General features: G+C 44.4%; 1 protein-coding gene across 3 annotated transcripts in view; it reads right to left on the bottom strand.

Moving 5' to 3' along the window:
- The window catches only part of WDR53 (WD repeat domain 53), a 634589-nt gene that overhangs the window by 245860 nt on the left and 363744 nt on the right, over positions 1-24985 (bottom strand). For 2 of the 3 annotated variants that reach the window (XM_044069614.1, XM_044069615.1), the window contains exon 3: positions 16749-17645. The exons of the other annotated variant lie outside the window; for it this stretch is intronic. In XM_044069614.1, coding sequence (XP_043925549.1) covers positions 17031-17645 — 615 coding nt within the window. In that variant the 3' untranslated portion in view covers positions 16749-17030. Of the gene's footprint in view, positions 1-16748; positions 17646-24985 lie in introns of those variants that run through there. 3 annotated transcript variants of the gene reach the window in all.

The raw sequence follows: 24985 nt of genomic DNA, 5'->3' as shown, positions 1-24985 counted from the left end.
TTGGCTATGTTTACCAGTGACACATCTTCTCCTTTTCAGTACTCCAAATGAGATATCTTTTCCATTTTGCTGAATAATTTTTTCTTGTTGAGGGTCTGCGAGCCTCAAGGATAATGTCTTTAACCCTTTGGGATAAATTTGGGTTAATTGGTCTTATGCAATGTTCCAGGCAGTCAGCTGCAGAGTTTTCAGGTTTGGATGCAGATTGTTGTAGTTGTTCTGTGTTAACAGCAAGGGAACCAGGGTAGTGGCCATATTTGTTCCCGAGACATGCTCCTCAGTAATGGGTACCAATGTTGCCTTGGCCAGTCTGGAGCTATCAGAATGATCCTTGGACGGTCCTCTTTGATCTTCAATAGCACTTTGTGTATCAAAGGAAGTGGTGGAAATGCATATGCTGTCAGGTTTTTCCAACTGAAGGATAGGGAGTCCACCTTCCAAGCAAGTGGGTGGTACGTCCTTGTGCAGAATTTCTTTAGTTGGTGATTGCGTGGGGATGCAAATAAGTCTATTTCTGGGAGTCCCCATTTTCTTGTAATGGTTTTGAAGATGTCCGGATGCAGCATCCATTTGTGGGCATCCGTGGTAGTCCTGCTTAAAATGTCTGCTAGGATGTTTTCTTTTCCTGGTACAAAAATTGCTTTTAATTGTATGTTGTAGCTCAGGGCCACATTCCAGAGATCCAGTGCCATCCGGCAAAGAGGATAAGTGTGTGCCTCCCTGTTTGTTGATGTACCACATAACTGTGGTGTTGTCTGTCCTTATCATCAATAGACCTTGCTGAAGGAATGGTCTGAATGCCTGAATTGCCAGTTTTACTGCCAGCATTTCCTTTAGATTTATGTGTAGGTGCAGCTGGTTTTGAGACCATAAGCCTTGTATGCACTTGTCCAGCATGTGTGCCCCAACCGAGGTCTGAGGCGACTGTCGTGATGGTTTGGCTTGGTTGAGCACTGTGAAAAGGCAATCCTGTGTTTGATTGACAAGCCTGAGCCCACCATAGGAATTCTTGCTTCAGGCATGGAATAATGGGAATCTGGGTTTCCAAGCTGTGCTTGTGTTGAGACCATAAATTCCTTAGGTACCACTGTAGTTTTCTCATATGCAGTCTGGCATGAGGAACCAATATTATGCAGGATGCCATGAAGCCCAAGGCTTGCAGACCTTTTCTTGCTGTCAGATGGTTCTGTTTTGTTAAGGCCAAGAAGTAGAGAGGTAGCTGCTCCTGTTTTTCTACTGTTAGGAATGCCATTTGCCTTGATGTGTCCAACTCTGCACCCAAAAGGTTATTCTCTGGGATGGTATCAGTCTTGACTTTTTTAAATTGACTGTGTATCCCAGGGCTTGTAGCAGATAAATGACCCTTTGTAAATCTTCTGCTAGCTTGCTTTCGTTGTCCGCTTGTATCAGGCAGTCGTCCAGGTATGGGTAGATTTGGATTCCCTGAAGCCTGCAATGAGCAATTACTGATGCCAGGCATTTCGTGAACACTCTGGGCGCAGTAGATAAGCCAAAGGGCAATGCTGAGAATTGATAATGCTCTGATCCTGCAAGAAATCTAAGGTATCTTCTGCAGTTTGGTCATATGGGGACGTGCAGGTATGCCTCCTTGAGATCTAGAGTCACCAGCCAAGACTCCTTGCCCAGCATGGGAAGAAGCTGCTGTAGGGTCAGCATTTTGAATTTTGGAACAATGAGGAATGTGTTTAAAGCGGACAAGTCGAGAATAGGTCTCCATTTGCCTTCTTTTCTTGGTACCAGGAAGAGTCTGGAGTAAAATCCCTTCCCTTGCTCCATAGATGGTACCTTTTCTACAGCTCTCATCCTTAATAATTGGGATATTTGTTTTAGTGCTTCTGTCTTTTGATTTGGAGGTAGGTTTGGCATTCCTCTCTTCCCTGATAGAGTATGGAAGTGAAACCTGTAACCTTGTTCTATTATCTGTAAAATCCACTTGTCTCTTGTGATGTAATGCCAGTTTGTCGTAAATAAGGCTAGCTTCCCGCCTAAGGGTGCTTGCAGTTGTTCCCTGGTAGGCGGTGCCAGAGCCAAGTCACTGTGATTGACCAGTAGTTGTGGTGGTGGCTGTGTCTGTGGCTGTGCCTCGCTGGTTGTTGCCCTGCCACTGACGTCCTCTGTAAGCACCCCTGGATTGGCTTCTGCCTCTTGAACGCCTATTCCTGCCTCTCTGAGTTCTGGAGGAGTCTGGAAAGGACCAATTCTTGGAGGGCCAATTCCTGCTAAACCTCGGAGGTTGGACCTGTAAGAAATCTTTTACTGTTTGGACAGATTTTGCCTTCTCTTCCATCTTCTTCAGTACTTGTTGTGCAGGAGAGCCAAACAAATTGATCTTGTCCATAGGATCATCTAATAGTTTTGATTTGACATGGTCTGGTAAGGCCTGTTCTTTTAGCCATGCATGCCTTCTGATGACTGTGCCAGTCATGGCTGATCTAAAGGAAGCCTCCAGTGCATCATAGCCGCATTTTAGGGAATGGTTACTGACTTGTTGAATGTTATGTACCATTTCCTGCACATATTTTTGTCTACTGTTTCATCTGAGGACACTTTTTTGGTTAACTGATCTAGCAAAAATTCTTGATACTGCATCATGTGAAATTGACAGTTCAAGGCCCTAGCTGAAAGAGTAGCAGAAGTGTAAACTTTTTTACCCCATCTCTCTAAGGATCTGGATTCCCTTTCAGAGGGGAGGGGGTTTTTGGCAGAGGTGGCTGCTACAGCCTTAGGTCCTTGGGAGATAGTCTCTGGATCTGCAAGGGGAGCCTTATACAAGTGGTAATGTGTGTCCGGGACCCTGTAGTATCTATCGGGCTTAGCAGGGGCCGGAGGCAGAGAATCAGGAGCAGTACAAGCATCATTAAATGCATCATCTACAACAGAAAGAACTGGAGGAATGGCTAAAGGCCTATGTTGTGGTAAATGCAGAAAAGTTCTAAGCCTTTTTCTGGAATCTGAAAAATCCTGGCCCTGCCACTGAAATTGTTCCCTCATAGCATGCAAGGTTTCCCCAAAGGAAAATTCCTCAGGCGGAGAGGCAGAAGGAATGGACTCTTCACCATCAGAGTCTTCATAAGGGGAGTATGGGGCCTCTGGAGGGTCTGTATCATTTGAGTCATCAGAGGAATCATCTGTAGACACTGGCTCAGGGGGCTCTGCTCTAGGCCTCTTCTCTGGAGGCAGGTGAGAGGCCCTGTCTGGTCGAGGTTGGGATCCTCGGATTAAAGAAATGAGAGCCTCTGCTAAACTAAGCATTTGTGAACTAGAGCTAGGCTTGTGAGAGGGGGGCTTAGCAGGCACAGATTTAGTAGTTTTAGCTGCTTTAGCCCTGGCAAAGGCCTTAATGGACATGGCTGCAGGTGGCCTAGCAGCTCCACGTGCAGGGGTTGAAATATCCAAGGGAATAGTGTCTGATAATTCCTGAGAAACTGTAACAGAAGGAGGGATATCAGAAGCCGATTCCACGAGGTTAGAAGAGGCCTCGGCAGGAGGAAAGTTTTCAGCTGAAGGAGGAACCGCTTGCTCGGTTTCAGCCGAAACTGAGACACTCGCGGTTGGCTTAACCGTGGTTTCGGCCGAAACCGCGGACCGCGAGTGTCGGTCCTTTTCCTTGCGTTTTTTAGATATTTGCGAAGTCGGAGGATCCGACGGCATAATATAAGCAAAATCGGAGCCAAAAAACTCCTCAGCAAACTCCGACCGATGTCTAAGCGTCCGCCGGTTAAAAGAAGCACAGGCTAGACAAGCTCCGACGTCGTGGTCTGGGCCTAGACAAGGTAAGCAGTAAGAGTGGAAATCTTTATGAGGTATTTGTTTCCCACAAGTTAAACAGTTATTCACTTTTTCTGACATCGGCTGAGGCAAGAAAGAGTCCCCAACGGGTACTTAGCTTTTAGAAGTCTTCGAAGTAGTTTTCGGTAGTAGTAATCTCTGGTTCTGACCGACTGGCACTTGCGAACAGCTTCTGCTTCGGGCGCCACGCGGCAAGAAAGACTGAGGAAAATGGCGTCGGCTGATGCCTTTATACCCGAATAACTGCAGCTATGACGTCGGGTGAAGTGCGACACCAGCCGAGGCCAGACCCAGACTTTGGAATCCGGCCGACCGAAGGGCTGCCTGACGACAGGACAACCCATTTGTAAGGACTGCAGATGCATCCTTGAAGGACATCATTACAACAGCGAAATGGAAGGACATCAAAGGGAAGACCTTCTTGTAACTGATTGGAGGGGATCCACCAGAGGACGTAATTCTTGCAAGCTTGAGTTATTTGACTTGCCTGGAAAATGGGTACTGGAGAATAAACCACTGAGTTGCAAGTGTCCAATGAAGGTTTCTCATATGGAACCTGGCCAAGAGTACAAGAGTGATTGCCGCTGACATAGTTCCCAAGACTTGAAGTATCAGACGCATTGGAAAAGAAGAATTCTGAAAAATCTTTTTGACTTTGAACTGAATAGTTTGTATCTAAGACAGAGGGAGAGAAGCTAGTGGCTGTATTGAAATGAGCACAAATTAATTCCAAAGTCTGAGCTGGAGTTAGCTGAGAATTGTTGTAAGTGACAGATATCCCCAGATGAGAGCACAGCTGGAGTAGACAGACCCTCGCTTGAATTAGCTGATGCCTGCTTGGAGCGGTCAGGAGCCAGTCGTCCAGGTATGGAAACACTCAGAATCCCAGCAGTCTCAGGTGAGCTGCTTCAACTGCCATGCACTTGGTGAACACCCTGGGGGCTATGGTGAGACCAAAGGGCGTATTCTGAAATGGTAATGACTAGCTCCTAGCCAGAAGTGTATACATCTTCTGGATCACCTGTTCATTTTGATACAATTGTATGCATCCTGAAGAGCCATCAAGCACATCCAGTCATCCTTGTGCAGAAATGGCAGAATGGACTGAGCCGTGACCACACAGAACTTTGTGTACTAAACCAATTGATTTCATTTGCTGAGATCTAAAATTGATCTCTCATCCCCCTTTTTTTTTTGGCACTAAACAGAATCGTGAATAAGTTCCGGACTCTGGTTTGGGGGAACTTCTTGGATTACTCTCTTTTCTAGCAGCTTTTTTTTTTTATTTCTAGTGCTGCTGCTTCCCTTTGACTGGGTGGAACATCTGGGATTGTCAATGAAACTGATGGAGGGGGCTGGGAAGTTGGTATGATATAACCTCTGGATATTATCCTCTGCACCAACAAATCTTTTGCGATACCTAGCCAGGCTCTCTGGTGCAGGGATAGATGACCCCCATCTGCCTCCAGAGATGAACAGTTAGGCCTCCATTCAGAAGCACTAACAGAATTTGTCTGAAAAGAAATTTCTAGATCGCTGAATATGTGGACCACCTCTGCCACTGGGCCAGCGTCTTCCATTTGAATCCCCCCTCTGCCCCTTGGGGACGTTTCTCAATGTTTATCTTGACAGGACCCCTGGGATTTCTAGAACCAGATTTTTCTACCACCTTGCTGGTTTCTAAGAAAAGGACGGTTGAATGGAAAAAGACACACTCACAGCAGGCGGGGATTTCCCTTCCTGTTCCCACCTAGAGAATGTGTCTTTCACTTTGGGGCCAAACAATGAGATTCCATTTAAGGGTGTATTGATAAAAGACTTGAAGGGTCCCACAAAATCACAAAAGTGCATACAGGCATGTTTCTTAATGGAAATGCCTGAACCTGCTGCCTGTGAGGTACCTTCAGCAGCATGAGAGATGAGCCTCATGAGCTAATTGAAAACAGACTAAAGGCATGCCAAATGCGAGGATATGGTACTTCCTGCCTCGGAAGAAATGAACCCAGGAGAGAGATTTGGTAAGCTCCTTGATCAAATCTCTCTGAAGTTTGATAAAATGTGCCAAATAATTCAGCGACCTAAGAGTTAGGGTCGCTGAAGCATAGACACGATTCCCAAATCTGTCATGCACCCTAGACTCTCTGGTTGAGGGATGAACAGAGGAATTCTGTTCTGCTAGTTCCTTCCTCATGGTTGCTGCAACAAACATGGCATCAACAAGTACTGTTACTCCAATGTGGACAGTCTTTAGGCGGCTCAAGGATCTTGTCCGGTCGCTTACGTATAGGCTCAGCTGTGTCTGGTTCTTTCAACCCATGCCAACAGACAAACTCTATAAGCTCATCGGCAAGCAGAGTCACCCAGGAGGTAGTCCAGCTAGACCCAAGAGCCTCCAGAAAAGTACAGTTGTGTACACTTACCATAAATGTAGATGTTCGAGTGCATTCACTGTTGCAGTCATTACATTTGGGTTATCCTGCTGGCAGGTTGCCCTCAGTTGGCCTGAATTCCAAAGTCTTGGGTCCTACGTCGGTTACTGTTGCCTCTTCCCTGACGTCAGGTCATCAGGGGTATAAAAAATGCAGCCGACGTCATTTTCATTAGTTTTTCTTGCCCCAGATGTCAGCTACCCCCAAAAGGGTAGGCTAAAAATATGTAAATAAAACATACATGCACCAAAATAAGATTTACCTTCATCTATAAGCAAATACACCACCTAGGTTGTATAGGTTAGAGAAGTAAAGATAAGTTCCAGCAAAAGTAAGGGGAAGGCGGGTGGGTAACCTGGACTGCAACAATGAATACACTTGAACATCTACATTTATGGTAAGTGTACACAAATGTACTATGTTTTTCGTGTTTCACTGTTGAAGTCATTACTTTTGGGTTGAGTCCCAAAGCTATGGTTGGGGGGCTGGAGCTAAACAGCATTAGGAGCGGCTATGAGGCCCTGCAGAACTGCAGTGGCAAAGCCTGCCCTGGATTTAGAGTAAAGAGGTAGATTGTACTGTTTTGTAATACACTGAACTCCAAGTAGCAGCCTCTAAAATGTCTTTGGTTGGCACTCCCCTGAGAAAGGCTGCAGAAGTGGCTGCAGCTCTGGTTGAATGTGGCCTAATGCCCTTAGGCACTGGTTTGCCATGCTGTGAGCAGCAGAAACAAATGCAGTGACCTATCCACTTTGAAATAGTCTGCTTGGGGAAAGCCTTTCCTTGTGATGCTGCGGCATATGCCACTAGTAATTGTTCTGTCTTTCTGAAAACTTTAGTTTTGTCCAAGTAGAATCTAAGTTGTCTGTGTACGTCCAAAGAATGCAGAACTTTCTCCCCCTTGTTCTGTGGATTTGGATAAAAAGTTGGCAAATGAATAGTTTGGTTAAGGGCTACACTGGATACCACCTTAGGCATAAATGTAGGGTTTGTTCTCAGAGAGACCCTGTCTGGATAAAAAATGATAAACGGTTCCACAGCCATGAGAGCCTGTAGGTCTGAAACTCATCTTGCAGATGTTATTGCTATGAGCAGAGCTGTTTTCCAAGATAAGAATTTTATATCTGCAGTAGCAGCTGGCTCAAAAGGAGATAAGGTGAGTTTTTCCAAGACATATTTGAGGTCCCATGCAAGTAATGGCATTCTCCTTGGAGGCCTTAGGTTTTTGGCTCCTCTGAGGTACTGCCTTAATAAAGGATGAGAAAAGAGTGGTGGCTCTGTATTGTAATGAGCCGAAATGGCAGAGGCATGGATTTTAATTGATGCAAAAGATAGGCCTTTGTCCAGCATCTCAGTTAAGTATTGCAAAATCTGAGGAATATTTGGGACAGCTGTATCAGTTCCTTGAGCGTGGTTCCAAGCACAAAATCTCTTCCATTTCCCAGCATAGGATTTTCTTGCACTAGGCCTTCTGGGTTCTAAAATGCCATCCATCACAGCTTTACTGAGAGGTGTGGTTTGTATGGCTACATTATCCGCCATGCTGCCAGGTTTAGAGTCCTGAGCTGGCTGTGCAGAATCTTATTGTTTTGCTGGGACAGTAGATGAGGTATTTGAGGTAAGGTCCAGGCTAGGCATTGGGACAAGTTCCGTAAGCTCGGATACCAGTACTGGTGTGGCCAAGTCTGGGGCAATCAGAATCATTTTTGGTTTCTCCTGCCTGACTTTTAGGAGTACCTTGGGGAGAAGAGACAGTGGAGGAAAGGCATATACTGATAGGTTTGTCCAGTTGAAAGATAAGGCATCCACTTCCCAAGCTTGTCTGTGATGGGTCCTTGTGCAGAATCTTTTTAGATGATTGTTGTGAGGGGAGGCAAATAGATCTATATCCGGGCGTCCCCATTTCTTTATCATGCTGAAGACTTGTGGAACCAGGTGCCACTCATGGGGATCCATGATGTTTCTGCAGAGTTCGTCTGCCAGAGTATTTTCCTTTCCTGGCAGGAATTGTGCCTGCAGATGAACTTGGTAAGTCAATGTTGTGTCCCATAAAGCCATGGCTAGTCTGCAAAGGGGGTAAGAATGAGTGCCCAATGCTTGTTTATGTACCACATGACCGTGGTGCTGTCTTTATCAGTAGTTGTCCCAGATGAAGTAGGTCCTTGAAGGCTGTCAGGGCATTTTGAACAGCTAGCATCTCTTTTTGATTGATATGTAGATGATTTGGTTTGTGGACCAGGTGCCCTGAATGCCTCTTCCTGCCATGTGAGCCCCCCCAGGCATAATCTGATGCATCCTTTGTTAGGCTCTGCCCACCATCGAAACTCCTGTTGCAGGCAGGGAATAAGAGTAATCATTGTTTCCAGGCTGTGGCAATGTTGTGTCCAGACACTTTTTAGGTACCACTGAATTTTCCTCATATGCAGTCTTGCATATGGTATTAGTAAGATGCAGGATGCCATGAAGCCCAAAGCCTGCAGAATTTTTCTTGCAGATAACTGGGCCTTTGTTGCCATTTCCTTGAAATAGGTAGTCAGTTGCCTTGGTTTGTCCGGAGTGAGATAAGCCATCTGGGCAGTTGTATTTAAGCTTGCACCCAGGAATATAATCTCTTGAGAGGGTACTAGTTTTGATTTCTTTTTGGTGACTGTGTACCCTAGGCATGTTAAAAGTCTTTTCACAAATGTCAGATGCGGTAGTAGAATGTCCTTGTTCCATGCTTGTATGAGGCAGTCGTCCAAGTAAGGATATATTTGTATTCCTCTTTGTCTGCAGTAAGCAATTACTGGTGCCAGGCATTTTGTGAAGACCCTGGGAGCAGCAGATAAGCCAAAGGGCAGTGCAGAGAATTGGTAATGCTTTGAGCCAGCCTTGAATCTGAGGTATCTTCTGCATGATTGTTTGATTGGGACATGCAGGTATGCCTCTTTTAGGTCTAAAGTCACGAGCCAAGCCTAGGTGCTCAGCATGGGCAGAAGCTGCTGCAAGGTCAACATCTTGAATTTGGTATATCCAGGAAAGTGTTTAGAATAGATAGGTCCAGTATTGGTCTCCATGCTTTGTCTTTTCTAGGTACCAAGAACAGTCTTGAGTAAAATCCTTGTCCCTGATCTTGCTGTGGCACTTGTTGAATAGCCCTCATGTCCATGAGAGCTGACTTGTTTCTGAGCCACTGCCCATTGATTTTTTGGCAGGTCTGGCCAACCATTTGCCCTTGGCAGGGTATGGAAGTGAAACTTGTAGCCTTGTGACACTGTCTAGAACCAATTTGTCCTGGGTTATAATGTGCCAATTTTGAGAAACAAGTAATAGTATTCCCCCTAAGGGTGCTGGCAGAAGATAAGAGCTTGTTGCAGACAGGGGGAAAGTCATTGGGACTGTTTCCTATATGGTTGTGATTTGTCTTCTCCACCTTTGGAGGTAGAAGCACCCCACTGCTTAGACCTGTAGGAACCTTGCGGCTGTGATCTGCCTCTAGGGCATCTGGTTCTGCCCCTTTGAGGTCTGTCTGAGACTGGAAAGGACCAATTCTTTGTATGCCAGTGTCTGCTAAATCAAAGAAATCCTTGACCGTTTGCATAGATTTAGCTTTGTCCTCCATTTTCTTTAACACCTCTTCTGCCTTAATGCCAAACAAAGTATCATGTTGTAATGGAGCATGTAATAATTTTGCTTTAACATGATCAGGCAGATTTTGTTCCTTTAACCAAGCATGTCTCCTAATGACGGAACTCATAACAGTGGCCTTGCAGGAGGCCTCCAGAGAATCAAAACCACATTGCAAAGTATGCTTTCCAACTTGTTCAGCTGCATGCAATAAATTCTGCATTTCTTGGTTTTTCTGCACATTCAGAATTTACCATAATTTTCTGTTTAAGCAGTGTCATGTTATATTGCTGATATTTGAGCATATGAAACTGGCAATTTAAGGCCCTTATAGCTAAGGTAGCAGATGTGTAAATCTTTTTTCCCCATCTATCCAGTGCCCTAGAATCCCTGTCAGACGGGGTCGAGTTTTTTGCAGTAGAAGCCTTGACCCCTTCGGGACCCTGAGAAATAGTTTCTGGGTCTGCAGTAGGGTTTCTGAAAATAAATATTTGAGAGTCCGGGACCCTGTAGTATCTGTACGGCTTAACAGGAGCTGGAGGTAAGGAGTCAGGGGTCAGACTAGACTCTGAGAACACATCATCTACACTGTCTAACACAGGTGGAATAGATGATATACATATACATACACACACACACACACACACACACACACACACACACACACACACACACACACACACACACACACACACACACACACACACACGGGTTCCTGTTAGAATGTCGAATGATTTAACAGCAAACCCAGAGGATCAAAAAGGCACAATATTGAAGTACCATAGCTACAAAACTTGAAAGATCAATCTGTGCAAGTGGGTGATTGTGCGGGACTGCAATACAGCTGGGTTTGGGGTTCAATCTTGGAGTTAGTATGTTTAATTAGCAGGGGGTGCTAGAGGGCTTGCTCCCTGAAAAACTTTTATATTCAATGTTGTAAATTTTGGTTTTATAGCACTTTGATGTGCTGTTTTGATTTTTCAGGGCTATTTTTGTACATCGATGTTATGAACATTCAACAGATACAAATAGATACACATGTACAAACACATAATCAAATACAAATGCTTTGTTAACTAATTCTCTTCTCTTATTACTGATTGTCATTCATCTCATGCTGTGTCAGACAAAATTCAGTCAGCCTGCAATTAAAAATGAAGCATTTACGAATAAAATATATTGCGCATAAGAATTTGTAGCACATTAATCACCTGCTTCCAGCAAAAAGTAGTTTTGTACCTACCATAAATGTAGATGTTCAAGTGTATACCCTGCTGCAGTCATCACACTTGGGTTATCCTGCCGTCAGGCGGTCCTGCAGTCGGCCCGAATTCCAAAGTCTTGGTCTGGCGTCGGTTGCTGTCGCTTCTTCCCTGATGTCAGTGCGCCAGGGGTACATAAGAGGCATCAGACGCCATTTTCTTCAGTTTTTCTTGCCCCAGATGTCAGGTGCCCCCCCAAAAGGTGGTCAGTAGATAGTACCAAAACTGAAAGAGTAACACAAGCAAAACATCCCTCCAGCTATAAGCAAATACACCACAAAGGTTGTATCAGATATTGAGGTACTGAAAGGTTTTAGTTAGGTCAGTGGGGATGGAGGGAGGGTAACCTGGACTGCAGCAAGGTATACATTTGAACATCTACATTTATGGTAGGTACAAAACTATACTATGTTCATCGTGTTACCCTGCTGCAGTCATCACACATGGGTAGAATCCCAAAGCTAAGGATGGGAGGTGGAGTCAAACAGGGTTACAGGAGGCTAGAAAGCCCTGCAAAACTGCAGTGGCGAAGCCAGCTCTAGTCTTAGAGTAAAGTGGTAAGTGATAGTGTTTGGTGAAGGTGTGTACTGAACTCCTAGTTGCAGCTTCTAGAATATCCTTGGTAGGCAACCCCCTGAGGAAGGCTGTAGATGTAGCTGCTGCCCTGGTGGAGTGGGGCCTAATGCTAGCAGGAACTGGTTTTCCATGGTGGGTGTAGCAAAAACGTGTGCAATGTCCTATCCATTTGGAAATGGTCTGTTTTGAGATAGCCTTTCCTTGTGATGCTGTAGCATAGGATACAAAAAGCTGGTCAGATTTTCTGAAAACCTTAGTTTTATCCAAGTAGTAACATAGCTGCCTGTGAATGTCCAAGGAATGCAGGAGTCTTTCTCCTTTGTTCTGCGGATTTGGAAAGAAGGCGGGTAAATGGATGGTTTGATTTAGAGCCACACTGGATACCACCTTAGGCATAAAGGAGGGGTTAGTTCATAGAGAAACTCTGTCTTTATGAAAAATGAGGAAAGGCTCTACTACCATTAGAGCCTGAAACTCTGAGACTCTTCTGGCTGATGTAATTGCTAGCAGCAGGGCAGTCTTCCGTGATACAAACTTTAAGTCAGCTGAGAAAGCTGGCTCAAAAGGAGGCAGCGTAAGTTTTTCTAGAACAAAATTGAGGTCCCAAGTTGGTGTTGGTGCTCTCCTGGAAGGCCTAATGTTTTTGGCCCCTCTGAGAAACTGCCTTAGAAGTGGATGTGAAAATAAGGGAGGATCCGTGTTGTAGCGAGCTGAAATAGCTGAGGCGTGGATTTTAATAGATGAAAAAGAAAGTCCTTTGTGTAATATCTCAGTTAAATATTGTAGAATCTGAGGTATGTCCGGCAGAAGGGTATTTTGGCCTTTAGCTTGGTTCCAGGCGCAAAACCTTTTCCATTTGTCTGAGTAGGCTTTCCTGGTGCTGGGCCTCCTGGCCTCCAGAATAACATCCATAACAGCTTGTGAAAGAGGAGCTGGCTGGTTGCTTAGGAGATTTGCCATGCAGTCAAATTTAAGGTTTTGAGCTGGCTGTGTAGAATCTGACTGTCTTGCTGTGTGAGCAGATGAGAAATTTGTGGCAAAATCCATGGTGGGCCCTGGGCCATATTCCTTAGTAGTGGGTACCAGTGCTGGCGTGGCCAGTCTGGGGCAATGAGTATCATTTGGGGTCTCTCCATCCTGACTTTCAGCAGCACCTTTGTGAGAAGGGGCAATCCTCCATTGGCATATACTGACAGCATTTTCCAACTGAAAGAGAGTGCATCCACTTTCCAAGCTTGATGGTGAAATGTCCTTGTGCAAAATTTTGTTAGTTGATAGTTTTGGGGAATGGCAAACAGGTCTATATCTGGGTGTCCCCATTTTTGAGTTATCATTGCAAATACTTGTGGATGCAGTTTCCACTCTTGGGGGTCCATGATGTTTCTGCTTAGGTCGCCTGCCAATGTGTTCTTTTTTCCTGGCAGAAATTGAGCTTGTAATTGAACTTGGTAAGCCAGTGCTGTGTTCCACAAGGTCATTGCTTGCCTGCATAGAGGGTAGGAGTGTGTGCCCCCTTGTTTGTTTATGTACCACATTACTGTGGTGTTGTCTATCCTTATTATAAGCTGTCCTGGATGTAAGAGGTCCTTGAAGGCTGTCAGGGCATTCTGAACAGCTAGCATTTATTTTTGATTGATGTGCAGATTTCTTTGATCTGCAGTCCATACACCTTGAACGCACCGTCCTGCCATGTGTGCCCCCCAGGCATAGTCCGATGCATCTGTTGTCATAGTTTGCCTGGCTGGGGGTAAGGTGAAAGGCTGACCCTTGTTGAGGTGACATGCCTGTGACCACCATAGAAACTCCTGTTGAAGGCAGGGAATGAGAGGTATCACTGTTTCCAAGCTGTGGATGTGTTGAGTCCATATGCTTTTTAGGTACCATTGTAATTTCCTCATATGTAGTTTTGCAAATGGTATTAGTAATATGCAAGATGCCATGAAGCCCAAGGCCTGCAGAATTTTTCTTGCAGGGAGTTGGGTCTTTGTTGCCATTGTTTTGAAGTATTGAGTTATAGTGGTTTATCTGGCGTCAGGTAAGCCATCTGGGCCACTGTATTCAAGCTGGCACCCAGGAATGTCATATTTTGTGAGGGCAATAGTTTTGATTTCTTTTTGTTTACTGTGTACCCCAGGCAACTTAGAAGGTGTTTTACAAAAGCCAGATGATGTAAGAGTGTGTCCTTGCTTTCTGCTTGGATGAGCAGTCGTCCAGGTATGGGTATATTTGAATTCCTCTTTGTCTGCAGTATGCAATTAATGGTGCCAGGCATTTTGTGAAGACCCTGGGTGCAGTAGATAAGCCAAAGGGCAGTGCAGAGAATTGGTAATGGGTTGAACCTGCAATGAAGCGGAGGTATCTTCTGCAATTTTGTCTGATAGGGACATGCAGGTATGCCTCCTTGAGGTCCAACGTTATTAGCCAAGCTTTCTTGCCCAGCATGGGAAGAAGCTGCTGTATGTGTTAGCATCTTGAATTTGGGTACCTGTAAGAAGGTGTTTAGAATTGAAAGGTCCAGAATGGGTCTCCAAACATTGTCCTTTCTGGGGACTAGAAAGAGCCTTGAGTAAAACCCTTGGCCTTGCTCCTGTGTAGGTACCAGTTGAATGGCTCTCATGTCCATGAGAGCTGTAATTTGTTTTTGCGTCTCTGCCCATTGATTTTGTGGCAGGTTTGGCATGCCTATTATCCTTGGCAAGGTGTGGAAATGGAATCTGTATCCTTGTGAGATAATGTCTAGGACCCATTTGTCCTTCGCCAGTTGTCTGCAAAAAGTGCTAATTTTCCTCCCAAGGGAGCTGCCAAGAGAGTTTTGCTTGGCAGTTTGAGGTCTAAGTCATTGTGTTTGCCTTCTAGTAGTTTGGGACCTGTCTTCTCCTCCCTTCTGTGTTGCAGTGCCCCATTGGAGAGGTTTGTAAGGGATCTATGCTTGTCCTCTGCCCCTTGGGTGCCAGTATTTACCCCTCTGTGGTCTGTCAGAATCTGGAAAGGACCAATTTTGTGTTGGCCAAATTCTGCTGTAGAGTGGGGGCTGTACCTGTAAGAAATCTTTGACCGTCTGCATAGATTTTGCCTTATCCTCTATTTTCTTTAAAGCCTCTTCTGCTTTAACCCCAAATAAGACATCCTGCTGTAAGGGTGCATCTAGTAACTTTGCTTTAACATGATCAGGCAGAGTTTGTTCCTTTAACCAAACATGCCTACGTATAACAGACCCAGTAACAGCTGCTCTACAGGAAGCTTCCAAGGAATCAAATCCACATTGTAAAGTATGTTTGCCCACCTGTTCAGCTGCATGTAACATATCCTGTATTTCCTTGAATTCAGACTGTTGAGGGAGCGTGCTCATCTTCTGTTTTATTTGAGACATTAGGATTTGCTGGTATTTAAGCATGTGAAATTGACAATTTATTGCTCTCATAGCCAGAGTAGCTGAGGTGTAAACCTTCTTCCCCCACCTATCTAGTGCTGGAGTCCCTTTCAGAGGGTACAGGATTTTTGGCCATAGAAGCCTTAGCCCCTCTGGATCAGCAACAGGGCTTTTGTAAAGGAATTTGTGTGAGTCAGGCACTCTATAGTATCTATCTGGTTTGGCTGGAGCAGGAGGCAGAAAATCTGGATTTAGACTAGATTCTAAATAAACATCATCCACAATGTCTAAAATTGGGGGAATAGCAAGTGTTCTGTGCTGGGGGAGTAAAAGAAATTCTCTGAGCCTTTTCTTTGAGTCGGAGTAGTCCTGACCTTCCCAGTGGAAATGTTCCCTCATGGTATGTAAGGTTTCCCCAAAGGAATAGTCTTCAGGGGGAGAAGCTGAGGAAATGGAGTCTTCAGCATCAGAATCTTCATAAGAGGGAAAGGAGTAATCCTGGTCCTCAGAGGAGCCTGAGGAAACAGACACTTGATCAGAGGAGGCATAATCCTCCTCTTGTCTAGGCCTTTTGTCGGGGGGGGGGGTTGGGAACCCCTGATTAAAGAAATCAAATCTTCAGCCATTTTAAGCATCTGTTTCTTAGGCATGGGGCCTTGAACTGGAGACTGAAGTGCAGTCTTTTTTGGTTTTAGAGGAGTCTTAAGCTTAGCATAAGATTTTATGGTGAGAGTAGTCGGTCTGAAGACACCTTCTGAAACCGAAGGTGTTTCTACAGCACCGGCTTCTCCTTCTGCAATGTCGTCGGTAGGGCCTAAAGAAAATGGCTGCGATGGCCTAGAACTCTCTGCTAGAGAATCCGAAGCAGTCTGGGGTTCCGATTCTGCAGTAGCCAGGGGCTGCGTAGGCGCCTCACTGAAAACCGGAGGACCGGCGACCGGCCCAGCCGAGGCCTCTGAGTCTGGCTTGGATCTAGGCTGCCTGTCTTTATCTTTGCATTTTTTATGCACGCCGGTAGTCGGTTGCTCCGACGGCATAGTGTAATTAAATTTCCTACCGAAGTAGTGTCGTGCGAAATCAAAGCATCGCTTTATAGTTCGCATATTGAACCTAGCACAAAACTGAGAACCAATGACGTCGTGGTCTGGGCCTAGGCAAGGTATACAATAAGAATGAAAGTCCTTATGAGGTATTTGCTTCCCACAAGAAATGCAATTGTTAACTTTTTCTGACATCGGACTGAGGCAAGAAAAGGTTCCCCCAATGGGGTACTTAGCTTTGAAGACTTCGGACTGAAACTCGATTCGAAAATCTCAGGTGTCGGCTGACCGGCACTTGCGAACTGCTTCTGCTTCGGGCACCGCGCGGCAAGAAAGACTGAAGAAAATGGCATCGGATGCCTCTTATATACCCCTGGCGCACTGACGTCAGGGAAGAAGCGACAGCAACTGATGCCGGACCAAGACTTTGGAATTCGGGCCGACTGCGGGACTGCCTGACGTCTGGATAACCCAAGTGTGATGACTGCAGCAGGGTAACACGATGAACATCACAAAACTTGTGTTACTAAAATATAAGTAAGCAGGACAATACTTAAAGAAAATAATCATATCACTGCATAAACAATTAACAGGATGCAGTGCATAGAAAAGCAGCAACAGCTCCATGAAAAATACTGAAACACTATTTACCAGCTCTGTTCTCAATAAGCTATTATCATCTTGTTCAAAAAGACCATGACAAAATTCTTATTAGACTATCCTCCAAGCTTAGGGCACAATTCAATGCTGATACATAATCAAAAAGCTATCTTCCTGGAACAGCTGCCCATTAATTTTCTTTCCCACAAAAGAACTAGAGCAATATGGGCAAACCAGCTGCTGCCACATTAAAAATTACATAGAGAAGAACTACCGCTGCATAGTGTTTCAAACCTTACTACAAACAAATAAGGTTAACTCGCTTGTTAAAAGTAACTCAGAATTCTGGTAGAGAATACACAGATATTGTGTTAGTCTGATCTGCAACCAATAGTTTCCAAACATCATTTGCTTCTGTGGCACATAACCAATTTACTTTTTCTCCATGATTTATACTCATTTTGGGCAATGAGCTATCACTGTGCTGGTCCTTATGGGACTCTGTAGTATCAGAGGTGTCCATTTTCTGGTACTGTCCCTTTTTACTATTTTTTCTGTTTCTCCTGTGAAAAGACTTCTGTAGAACTTTGTTCTGCTCCAAACTTTCAAAGTCCCATAGTAGTATTTTGCCATCATTCCCACCTGAAACCAAGTAGTAGGGATGGGATGGAAGGTCCAGAAAGTGAACATGTGACACACCCATACTGTGACCTTGCAGTACTGCTTCCTGTTCAAATTTGGTTCCTGCAACCCTAAAGACTCTGACTTTACCATCTTCAGCACCAGTGGCAAAGATATTCCCACATCTGGCCACGGTGATGGAATGCGCAAGAGGCGGGTTAAGCAGCTGTGTAGCTTGTTGATTCTGCTGCTGCTCCTCCTCCTCGTGGGCAAGTTCCTGCAAGTTTATTACAAAGAGGGGGCGTGCCTTCTGAAGATTCCAAAGCATTACCTGAAACAAACACAAGGGAAAACAATGAATTGTCTAACATTCACCAGTACAGCTCCTGTATGGTAAGAAATACAAAAAAAAAAAAAAACATGAAAAATACTTCTCACCTACTTGACAAATGCCAATACATATGGCAACATTCAGTTCTAAACAACTGATTTCTATGTAATTAAGTATTTAATACAGAAAGTCCAAATTCAGCTACTGCCCTACACTGCAAAAGGCCCCGGGTTTCATGCTGTTCTTGCTTTGAAGTTATTATTCTTGATGTGCCATAGCAAAGCACTCATGTTTCTATATATTGTTATCTGTCATTTCTCTTATTAAATGGCTCTAGGCTACTAGTCTTTTTAGGATCAGCCAGATTCACTGTATTACTGAGTATTTCAATGGTTCAGTATCAGATGGCAATCTGTCAGCAGTCTGCCCTATTAATGTCGCTTCTCCAACACTCAAATCTCAAAACCACTTCATGCAATCTAACATCTGCAAAAGCTTTGAAGATGCACATTTACCCTATGTAATCTATATCATACTACCCCAAACCACTTGTCTCACTGCTTCAGTTCATTAGTGAGAGCTCTTGCAATTATGCCTCCAAACACCCTAAATTCTATCTTCACTATAAAAGTTGTATTGCTTGTTTTATTTTATCTATTAGTTTATTTCTTTATTTTACATTTGTTAATTGTGTAGGTGGGCTTATCTGAGAACCCTTTTTGCCATGACCTAGGCTAAAGACAACAAGAATTTTACTATACATTAGAACTCAAAAGGAAAGTGTTTACATTCAGAAGTGACACACTACTGGTAGTCAATAAATAACATTTGCATTTAGCAGTACAGAATATTTAAATACAAAGTATAGTTGTGTACACTTACCATAAATAGTTTCATAGTTTCATAGTATAGTACTAGGCTATCTGCCCTGGGGCATTTGTAAGCCTAGCCATAGTGATGTGGCTTTTGCCACCCCATGAAATGGTACAAAAATGTACAGAATAAATCTAGAATACTGTGCCTCTGTCTAGTAGTGACACAAGGAAGGTACCCATATATAATAGAATTAGTTTATTGTGCCCCTGTCTAGCAGTGACACAGATGTGACCCCTGGGGTAAACTTACGATCTCCCATCCACTCATCAAGATTTCTCTTGAAGAGAGTCAGTGAGGGGCTCTGCCTAATACAAACTGGGATCCTGTTCCAAAGCATGGCAAGCCTCTGGGTTATGAATCTATCCCTCCCAGCATGTCCTATTCATACTTGTGCCGAGGTTTAAGTCTTTAGCTCTCATGGTCCTGATGGATTTGGATTTTTTTTTTTCAAAAGATGGATTTGGATTTTTTGAGGTGGAGCATATCCATCAGATCCTGATTGGACATGGCCTTATACGTCAGGCAGAGATCACCTCTGAGCAGGCGGTATGCTACTGAACAGAGCTGAAGTTCCTTTAGTCTGGCAGAATAAGACATATGTTGGAGACCCTTGATCCTTTTGGTGAGGTACTTTTGTGGTCTCTCCAGCTGTTGCAAATGCCGGGTGAGGTACATACCAAATGGGGCACTGTACTCAATCATGGGTCTGATGAGGGAAGAATATAGGGGTACAATGACATCCTTGGATCTGGATGTGAATCCCTTCATGATGAGGTGTGCAAGGTAGAATGTTTTTCTAACCACTTTGGCAACGTGGGTGTCAAATGAGAGGTCGCTGTCTACTTGGGTCCCTAGGTCTCTGATTACTTTTACCGTACTCAGTGGGTTGCCGTCAATGTGATAAATTTGGGGGTACTTTGTTTTTTCCAAAAGGGATGACTATACATTTTTTGGCATTTAGTTTAAGGCCGTGACTAAGGCACCAGTTGTCCGTTTCAGTGAGGCCTTTTTGTAGGATGTGTGTGTCTGCTAGTGTATCGACTATGGCACCTAGTTTGCAGTCATCTGCGAACTTTGTCAGCCACAGCCCTCCCATGTTTGCTTTAACATCTGATTAATAAATGCCGAACAAGAGGGGTCCCAGGACAGATCCCTGTGGGACACCACTTGTGACTGGCTTTGAGTCTGACATTGCTCCAGCGATTTTAAATTTATGGGTTCTGTCCTTTAGCCAGTTTGCAACCCATCTAGTGACATAAGGGTTTACTTTTAAGCTGTTTAGCTTATCTATGATGCCTGAGTGGGGTTTTGCATCGAAGGCCTTAGCCAAGTCCAGGTATGCTGTATGGACTGCTTTGCCCTCATCAATGGCTCTAGTGACTGTTTCGAAAAAGTCAACCAGGTTTAAAAGGCAGGATCTGCCCTTTACAAAGCCGAACTGGGTGGGGTCATGTGTCTGTAGGTCCCCTATGTCTCTGTTTATGAGTTCCATAATGATTCGTTCCATAGCTTTGCAGACCAGGCTAGTTAAGCTTATGGGGCGGTAGTTTCTAGGGTCTGTAGAGGCACCCCCCTTGTGGAGTGGGACCACTGTTGCTGTACGCCAGTGTTCAGGTACATATCCCGAAGTAAGGCTAAGGTTAAATAGAATTTTTATGTGTGGGTTTAGCTCCTCTTGGGAGTTCACATAACACGCACCCCGGGATACCGTCAGGTCCCTTTGATGCTGTGTTTTTTTGCTTTGTTTAGGGCGGTTCTCACTTGGACATCTGATATGACAGGGAGATTACATTCAGCTGGGATAAGTATTTCTTCTTTTGGGAGTGAAGGAGGGGAGAAATTTGCACTGAACCTGTCAGCCAGAATGTTGGCAATATCTGTGGGTTCAGTGTATTTTTTGTTGTTGTGAACCAACTCTGAGCATATCTGAGGGTTTCCGCCCAGGTTTCTAACATAGCTGAAGAAGGCTTTGTGGTTATCTTTAGTGTCCTTAGCGATTTTTCTCTCAAAGTTTGCCTTGGATGTTTTTATGAGAGAACGTAGTTTTCTGCTAATGTTGATCAGAGAGGTCTTCCCTTCATGGGATTTCGCTCTGACGTGCAGTAGCTTCCTTCTTTTGTTATACAATTTGTTTATGGCTGAGGTCCACCAGACAGGACGCTTACATTTGGTGGAGAGGGACTTAGATTTGTTTGGGATTGCATGATCCATGCATTCTTGGAGATGTCCATAGAAAGCATTTGTGAAGGATTCGGCATTGTGGGATGTGGTATCCACTGGCACAGTGGGCTTAAAGGATACCATCTCAGACTTAAGAAGAGTGAAGTCTGCTTTTGAGAAGTTTTTCACTGTGGTCTTTTGTGCTGGGGGTGGAGGTGGGATATGTATATCCAGGGTGATTAGTTTGTGGTCAGATCTCACTAGTGAGGGGTATACTTCCGGTGTGGTGCATTTTGTCCCCATGTTTGTGATGATCAGGTCTAGTATATTATCTCCCCTAGTGGGAGAGGTGACTAGTTGTTCCAGTGCATTTGAATTTATGAATTCCAGGAACCTTTGGGCTAGGATATTAGGGCTAGAATAATGTACCCAATCTAGGTTTGGGTAGTTGAAGTCTCCCAGTATGATGGTATTTTGTGATACATTCATATCCTCCAATGTCTTCAGGAAGGCTGAGTGGGGTTCTTGAGATTGGGGGGGGTGGTCTGTAACATGCTACCAGTTGTATAGTAGTTTTGCCTATGGTTAGTTGCACCTGTATGGTCTCTGATGCTTCATGTGTTGCTACTAACCTGGAGGTGTGGGTGTCCTTTATGAATATGGACACTCCCCCTCCCTTTGTGGTTCGGCCCGGGTTTTGGGGGTCGAAAAGCATGATACAAGGTATAGCCTGGTAGCGCTGGGGTGCTCTCAGGTGCCTTGAACCAGGTTTCAGTTACTGCACAGATGTCGATGTTCTCCATGCTGAGGAGTGCATCAAGTGCCTGCATCTTGAGATTTAGACTTCTGGCGTTGAACAGCATTACCCTTAGTTTTTTTCCATTTTTGTTTTCTAAGGAGGTGGATTTGTCTTTTGAGCCTTGCCTAAAAAAGGCACTATGGGGGTGGCAAGAGCCTTAGCCAATATCCGGAAGCCCAGTAGTGACAGGTGTAAGCCATCCCTTGCGAAGCAGCGTGGCTTGTCCAACATATCATCCCAGGCAGACAGACATTGGATCCCCTTAGAATGACACCAGTACTTGAGCCAATTGTTAAAGCTGATCATCTTGTCTTTGTATTGTGGTATCATTCTTGGTGAGGGCAAGATGCTGCTCAGAGTCAGGGTCATACCAGCCTAGGCTACATAATCGGAGAGCTCCTCTATGTCTCTTTTCATGTAGTCCAGGGAGGTACGTCTCAGGTCATTCACACCAGCATGGACAATGACGGAGTCATATTTGTACTTGCTTTGGAGTGACCTGAGTGAGTGTGTTATGTGGCGGATCCTAGCTCCCGATAGACAGCTCACAGTCACTTTCTCCTTGTTCAGCCTGGTCAGTGGGACATCAGTGTGTCTGACTATGGAGTCACCTATTACTAGTGTATCAGGCAAGGTGTTTGGCCTTAAGGGCTGCAATTGGTCGACACACTGATTTATTGAAGTATGTGTTGCATGTGTTTTGTTTTGAGGTGGTGGATTTGTGGATGTCTGCTTTGGGAGCCTCTGTTGTTTTGGTAAGTTTTTTATTAGAGCCTCCGAGTATGTCTTTGTGTTTTTATGTGTTTGGTTTGCAGTTGTGTTAGGTCTATGTGGGACTGGGATTGTTGTGTGTGTGGTTGCCATCTCCTCCTGTCTGGTCATGCCAGCCCTGAGATGAGAGAGTTCAGCCTCCAGTTTGGCTATATAGTTGCATCTCTCACATGTATTTGTGTTTGTTGGGAGGAGGAGAGGGTTGTCTGTGTACATGAGACAATTGTAGCATTGTCTCAAGATACCCAGATTTACCAGCTGAACTGGAGACGCCAGTAATCTACCACTCGACATACTAGAACAGTATAAGGGAGTGGTATACCTTTAAGGGAAGTGGATATTCACAGGGGTGGTAAGTAGATGTAGTGCTTTACTTAGTACGAGAGTGCTTACTTAGTAGAGAAGTATTGAGAACAAGTGCTAGGCTTATACTACAGTGAGTAGTCTGGTTATACTAAGAGTAGAGCTTCCTTAAGGGAAAATTTGAAGAGCAGACTTGGCGGAGCCAGAAAAAGTTTAACCTTGTTTAACCGGCGCTGCGCTATGAGCACGACCGCTCAAAGCCGTGCAAGCGCGGATTTTAAACAGTGAACTACAAAAGAGCTACAAATCGTCCAAAACAACCAATTACTACAGCTTCTTGTGCTGAGGTCACTTCCCCCAAGGACAGGTAGGCTGCTCAAGGCTCCCCACTCCCACTGGTGAGCAAAGAAACTTCCTTCTATCCAAGTAAGGTAATGGAAAACACACCACAGCCCAGAATACAGCAATGCCTGTAAACTGGTCTAAACTAGTCGAGGAAGGCAGGAAAACAAGGATTATTTTTGGGGGTTTTTTTTGGTAGAAACACACAGAAAATGCAGAAACAGTGATAAATTAATTACACAGGCTAGCACACTTTAGTGGGCAGCCTCCACAGTTAAATTAAACAAACAAACAAGCAAACTTTCGATCAAATTCGACTAAAATGCAACTTTAAGTGCAGATTTTAAAATAATGCAGCAATCAGTTAAAAAACAGTTCAGGCTAGTTCAAGGTAAGCTACAGAAGCTGTTTCAAGTGAAAAAAAGCAAAGATACTTAAATCCAGAAGGTAGTCGCTTTTCTGAGTTCCCTGCTGCTAGGACCACTCTGTAAACCCACGTGGAGCTTGTCTGAGCAGTATAGCCAGAAAAAAACGCCCAGAGGCGGATTTTAAACAGTGAACTACAAAAGAGCTAGAAATGTAGATGTTCGAGTATATTCACTGTTGCAGTCATTACATTTGGGTAATCCTGCTAGCAGGTTGCCCTCAGCCGGCCTGAATTCCAAAGTCTTGGGTCCTGGGTTGGCTGCTGTCGCCCCTTCCCTGACATCAGGTCGTCAGGGGTATAAAAGATGTGGCCGACGCCATTTTCTTTAGTTTTTCTTGCCCCAGATGTCAGGTGCCCCCTAAAAGAGTAGCCAAAACTTATATATATATATATATATATATATATATATATATATATATATATATATATACCTTCATCTACAAGCAAATACACCACATAGGTTGTATAAATCAGAGAAGGAAAGATAGGTTCCATCAGAAGAAAGGGGGATGGCGGGTGGGTAACCTGGACTGCAACAGTGAATACACTTGAACATCTACATTTATGGTAAGTGTACACAACTGTACTATGTTCTTCGTGTTTCACTGTTGCGGTCATTACATTTGGGTAGAGTCCCAAAGCTAAGGTTGGGAGGCTGGAGCTAAACAGCATTAGGAGTGGCTATGAGGCCCTGCAGAACTGCAGTGGCAAAGCCTGTCCTGGACTTAGAGTAGAATGGCAGATGATAGTGCTTTGTAAAGGTGTGCACTGAACTCCAAGCAGTAGCCTCTAAAATGTCCTTGATAGGTACTCCCATGAGAAAGGCTGCTGAAGTGGCTGCAGCTCTGGCTGTATGTGGGCTAATGCCCTTAGGTACTGGCTTGCCATGGTGTACATAGCAGAGACGAATGCAGTGACCTATCCACTTTGAAATAGTCTGCTTTGAAATAGCCTTTCTTTATGATGCTGCAGCATATGCCACTAGTAATTGCTCTGTCTTTCTGAAACCTTTGGTTCTGTCCAAGTAGAATCTAAGCTGTCTGTGTACGTCCAAAGAATGCAGAATTATCTCCCCCTTGTTCTGTGGATTTGGGTAAAAGGTTGGCAAGTGAATAGTTTGGTTGAGAGCCACACTGGACACCACCTTAAGCATAAATGTTGGGTTTGTCTTCAGAGAGACCCTGTCTAGATAAAAAATGATAAAAGGTTCCACAGCCATGCGTGCCTGTAGCTCTGAAACTCGCCTTGCAGAAGTTATTGCTAGGAGCAGAGTGGTTTTCCAAGATAAAAACTTTATATCAGCAGTAGCCGCTGACTCAAAAGGAGGCAGGGTGAGTTTTTCCAAGACATAGTTGAGGTCCCATGCAGGTATTGGTGATCTCCTTGGAAGTCTTAAATTCTTGGTTCCCCTGAGGTGCTGCTTTAATAAGGGATGAGAAAAGATTGGTGGCTCTGCATTGTAAAGAGTCGAAATGGCAGAGGTGTGAATTTTAATAGATGAAAAAGATAGGCCTTTGTCCAGCATCTCAGTTAAGTATTGCACAATCTGAGGAATATATGGCACAGCTGTATCAGTTCCTTGTGCCTGGTTCCAAGCACAGAATCTCTTCCATTTTCCAGCATAAGATTTTCTAGTACTAGGCCTTCTGGCTTCCAAAATGA

The sequence above is a fragment of the Protopterus annectens genome, chromosome 4.part0 (assembly GCF_019279795.1).
Source record: "Protopterus annectens isolate FY-2018-M chromosome 4.part0, PAN1.0, whole genome shotgun sequence".
Lineage (NCBI taxonomy): Eukaryota > Metazoa > Chordata > Ceratodontiformes > Protopteridae > Protopterus > Protopterus annectens.
The sequence above is the reverse complement of the archived record's forward strand: the minus strand, read 5'-3'. Positions and strand labels throughout refer to the sequence as shown.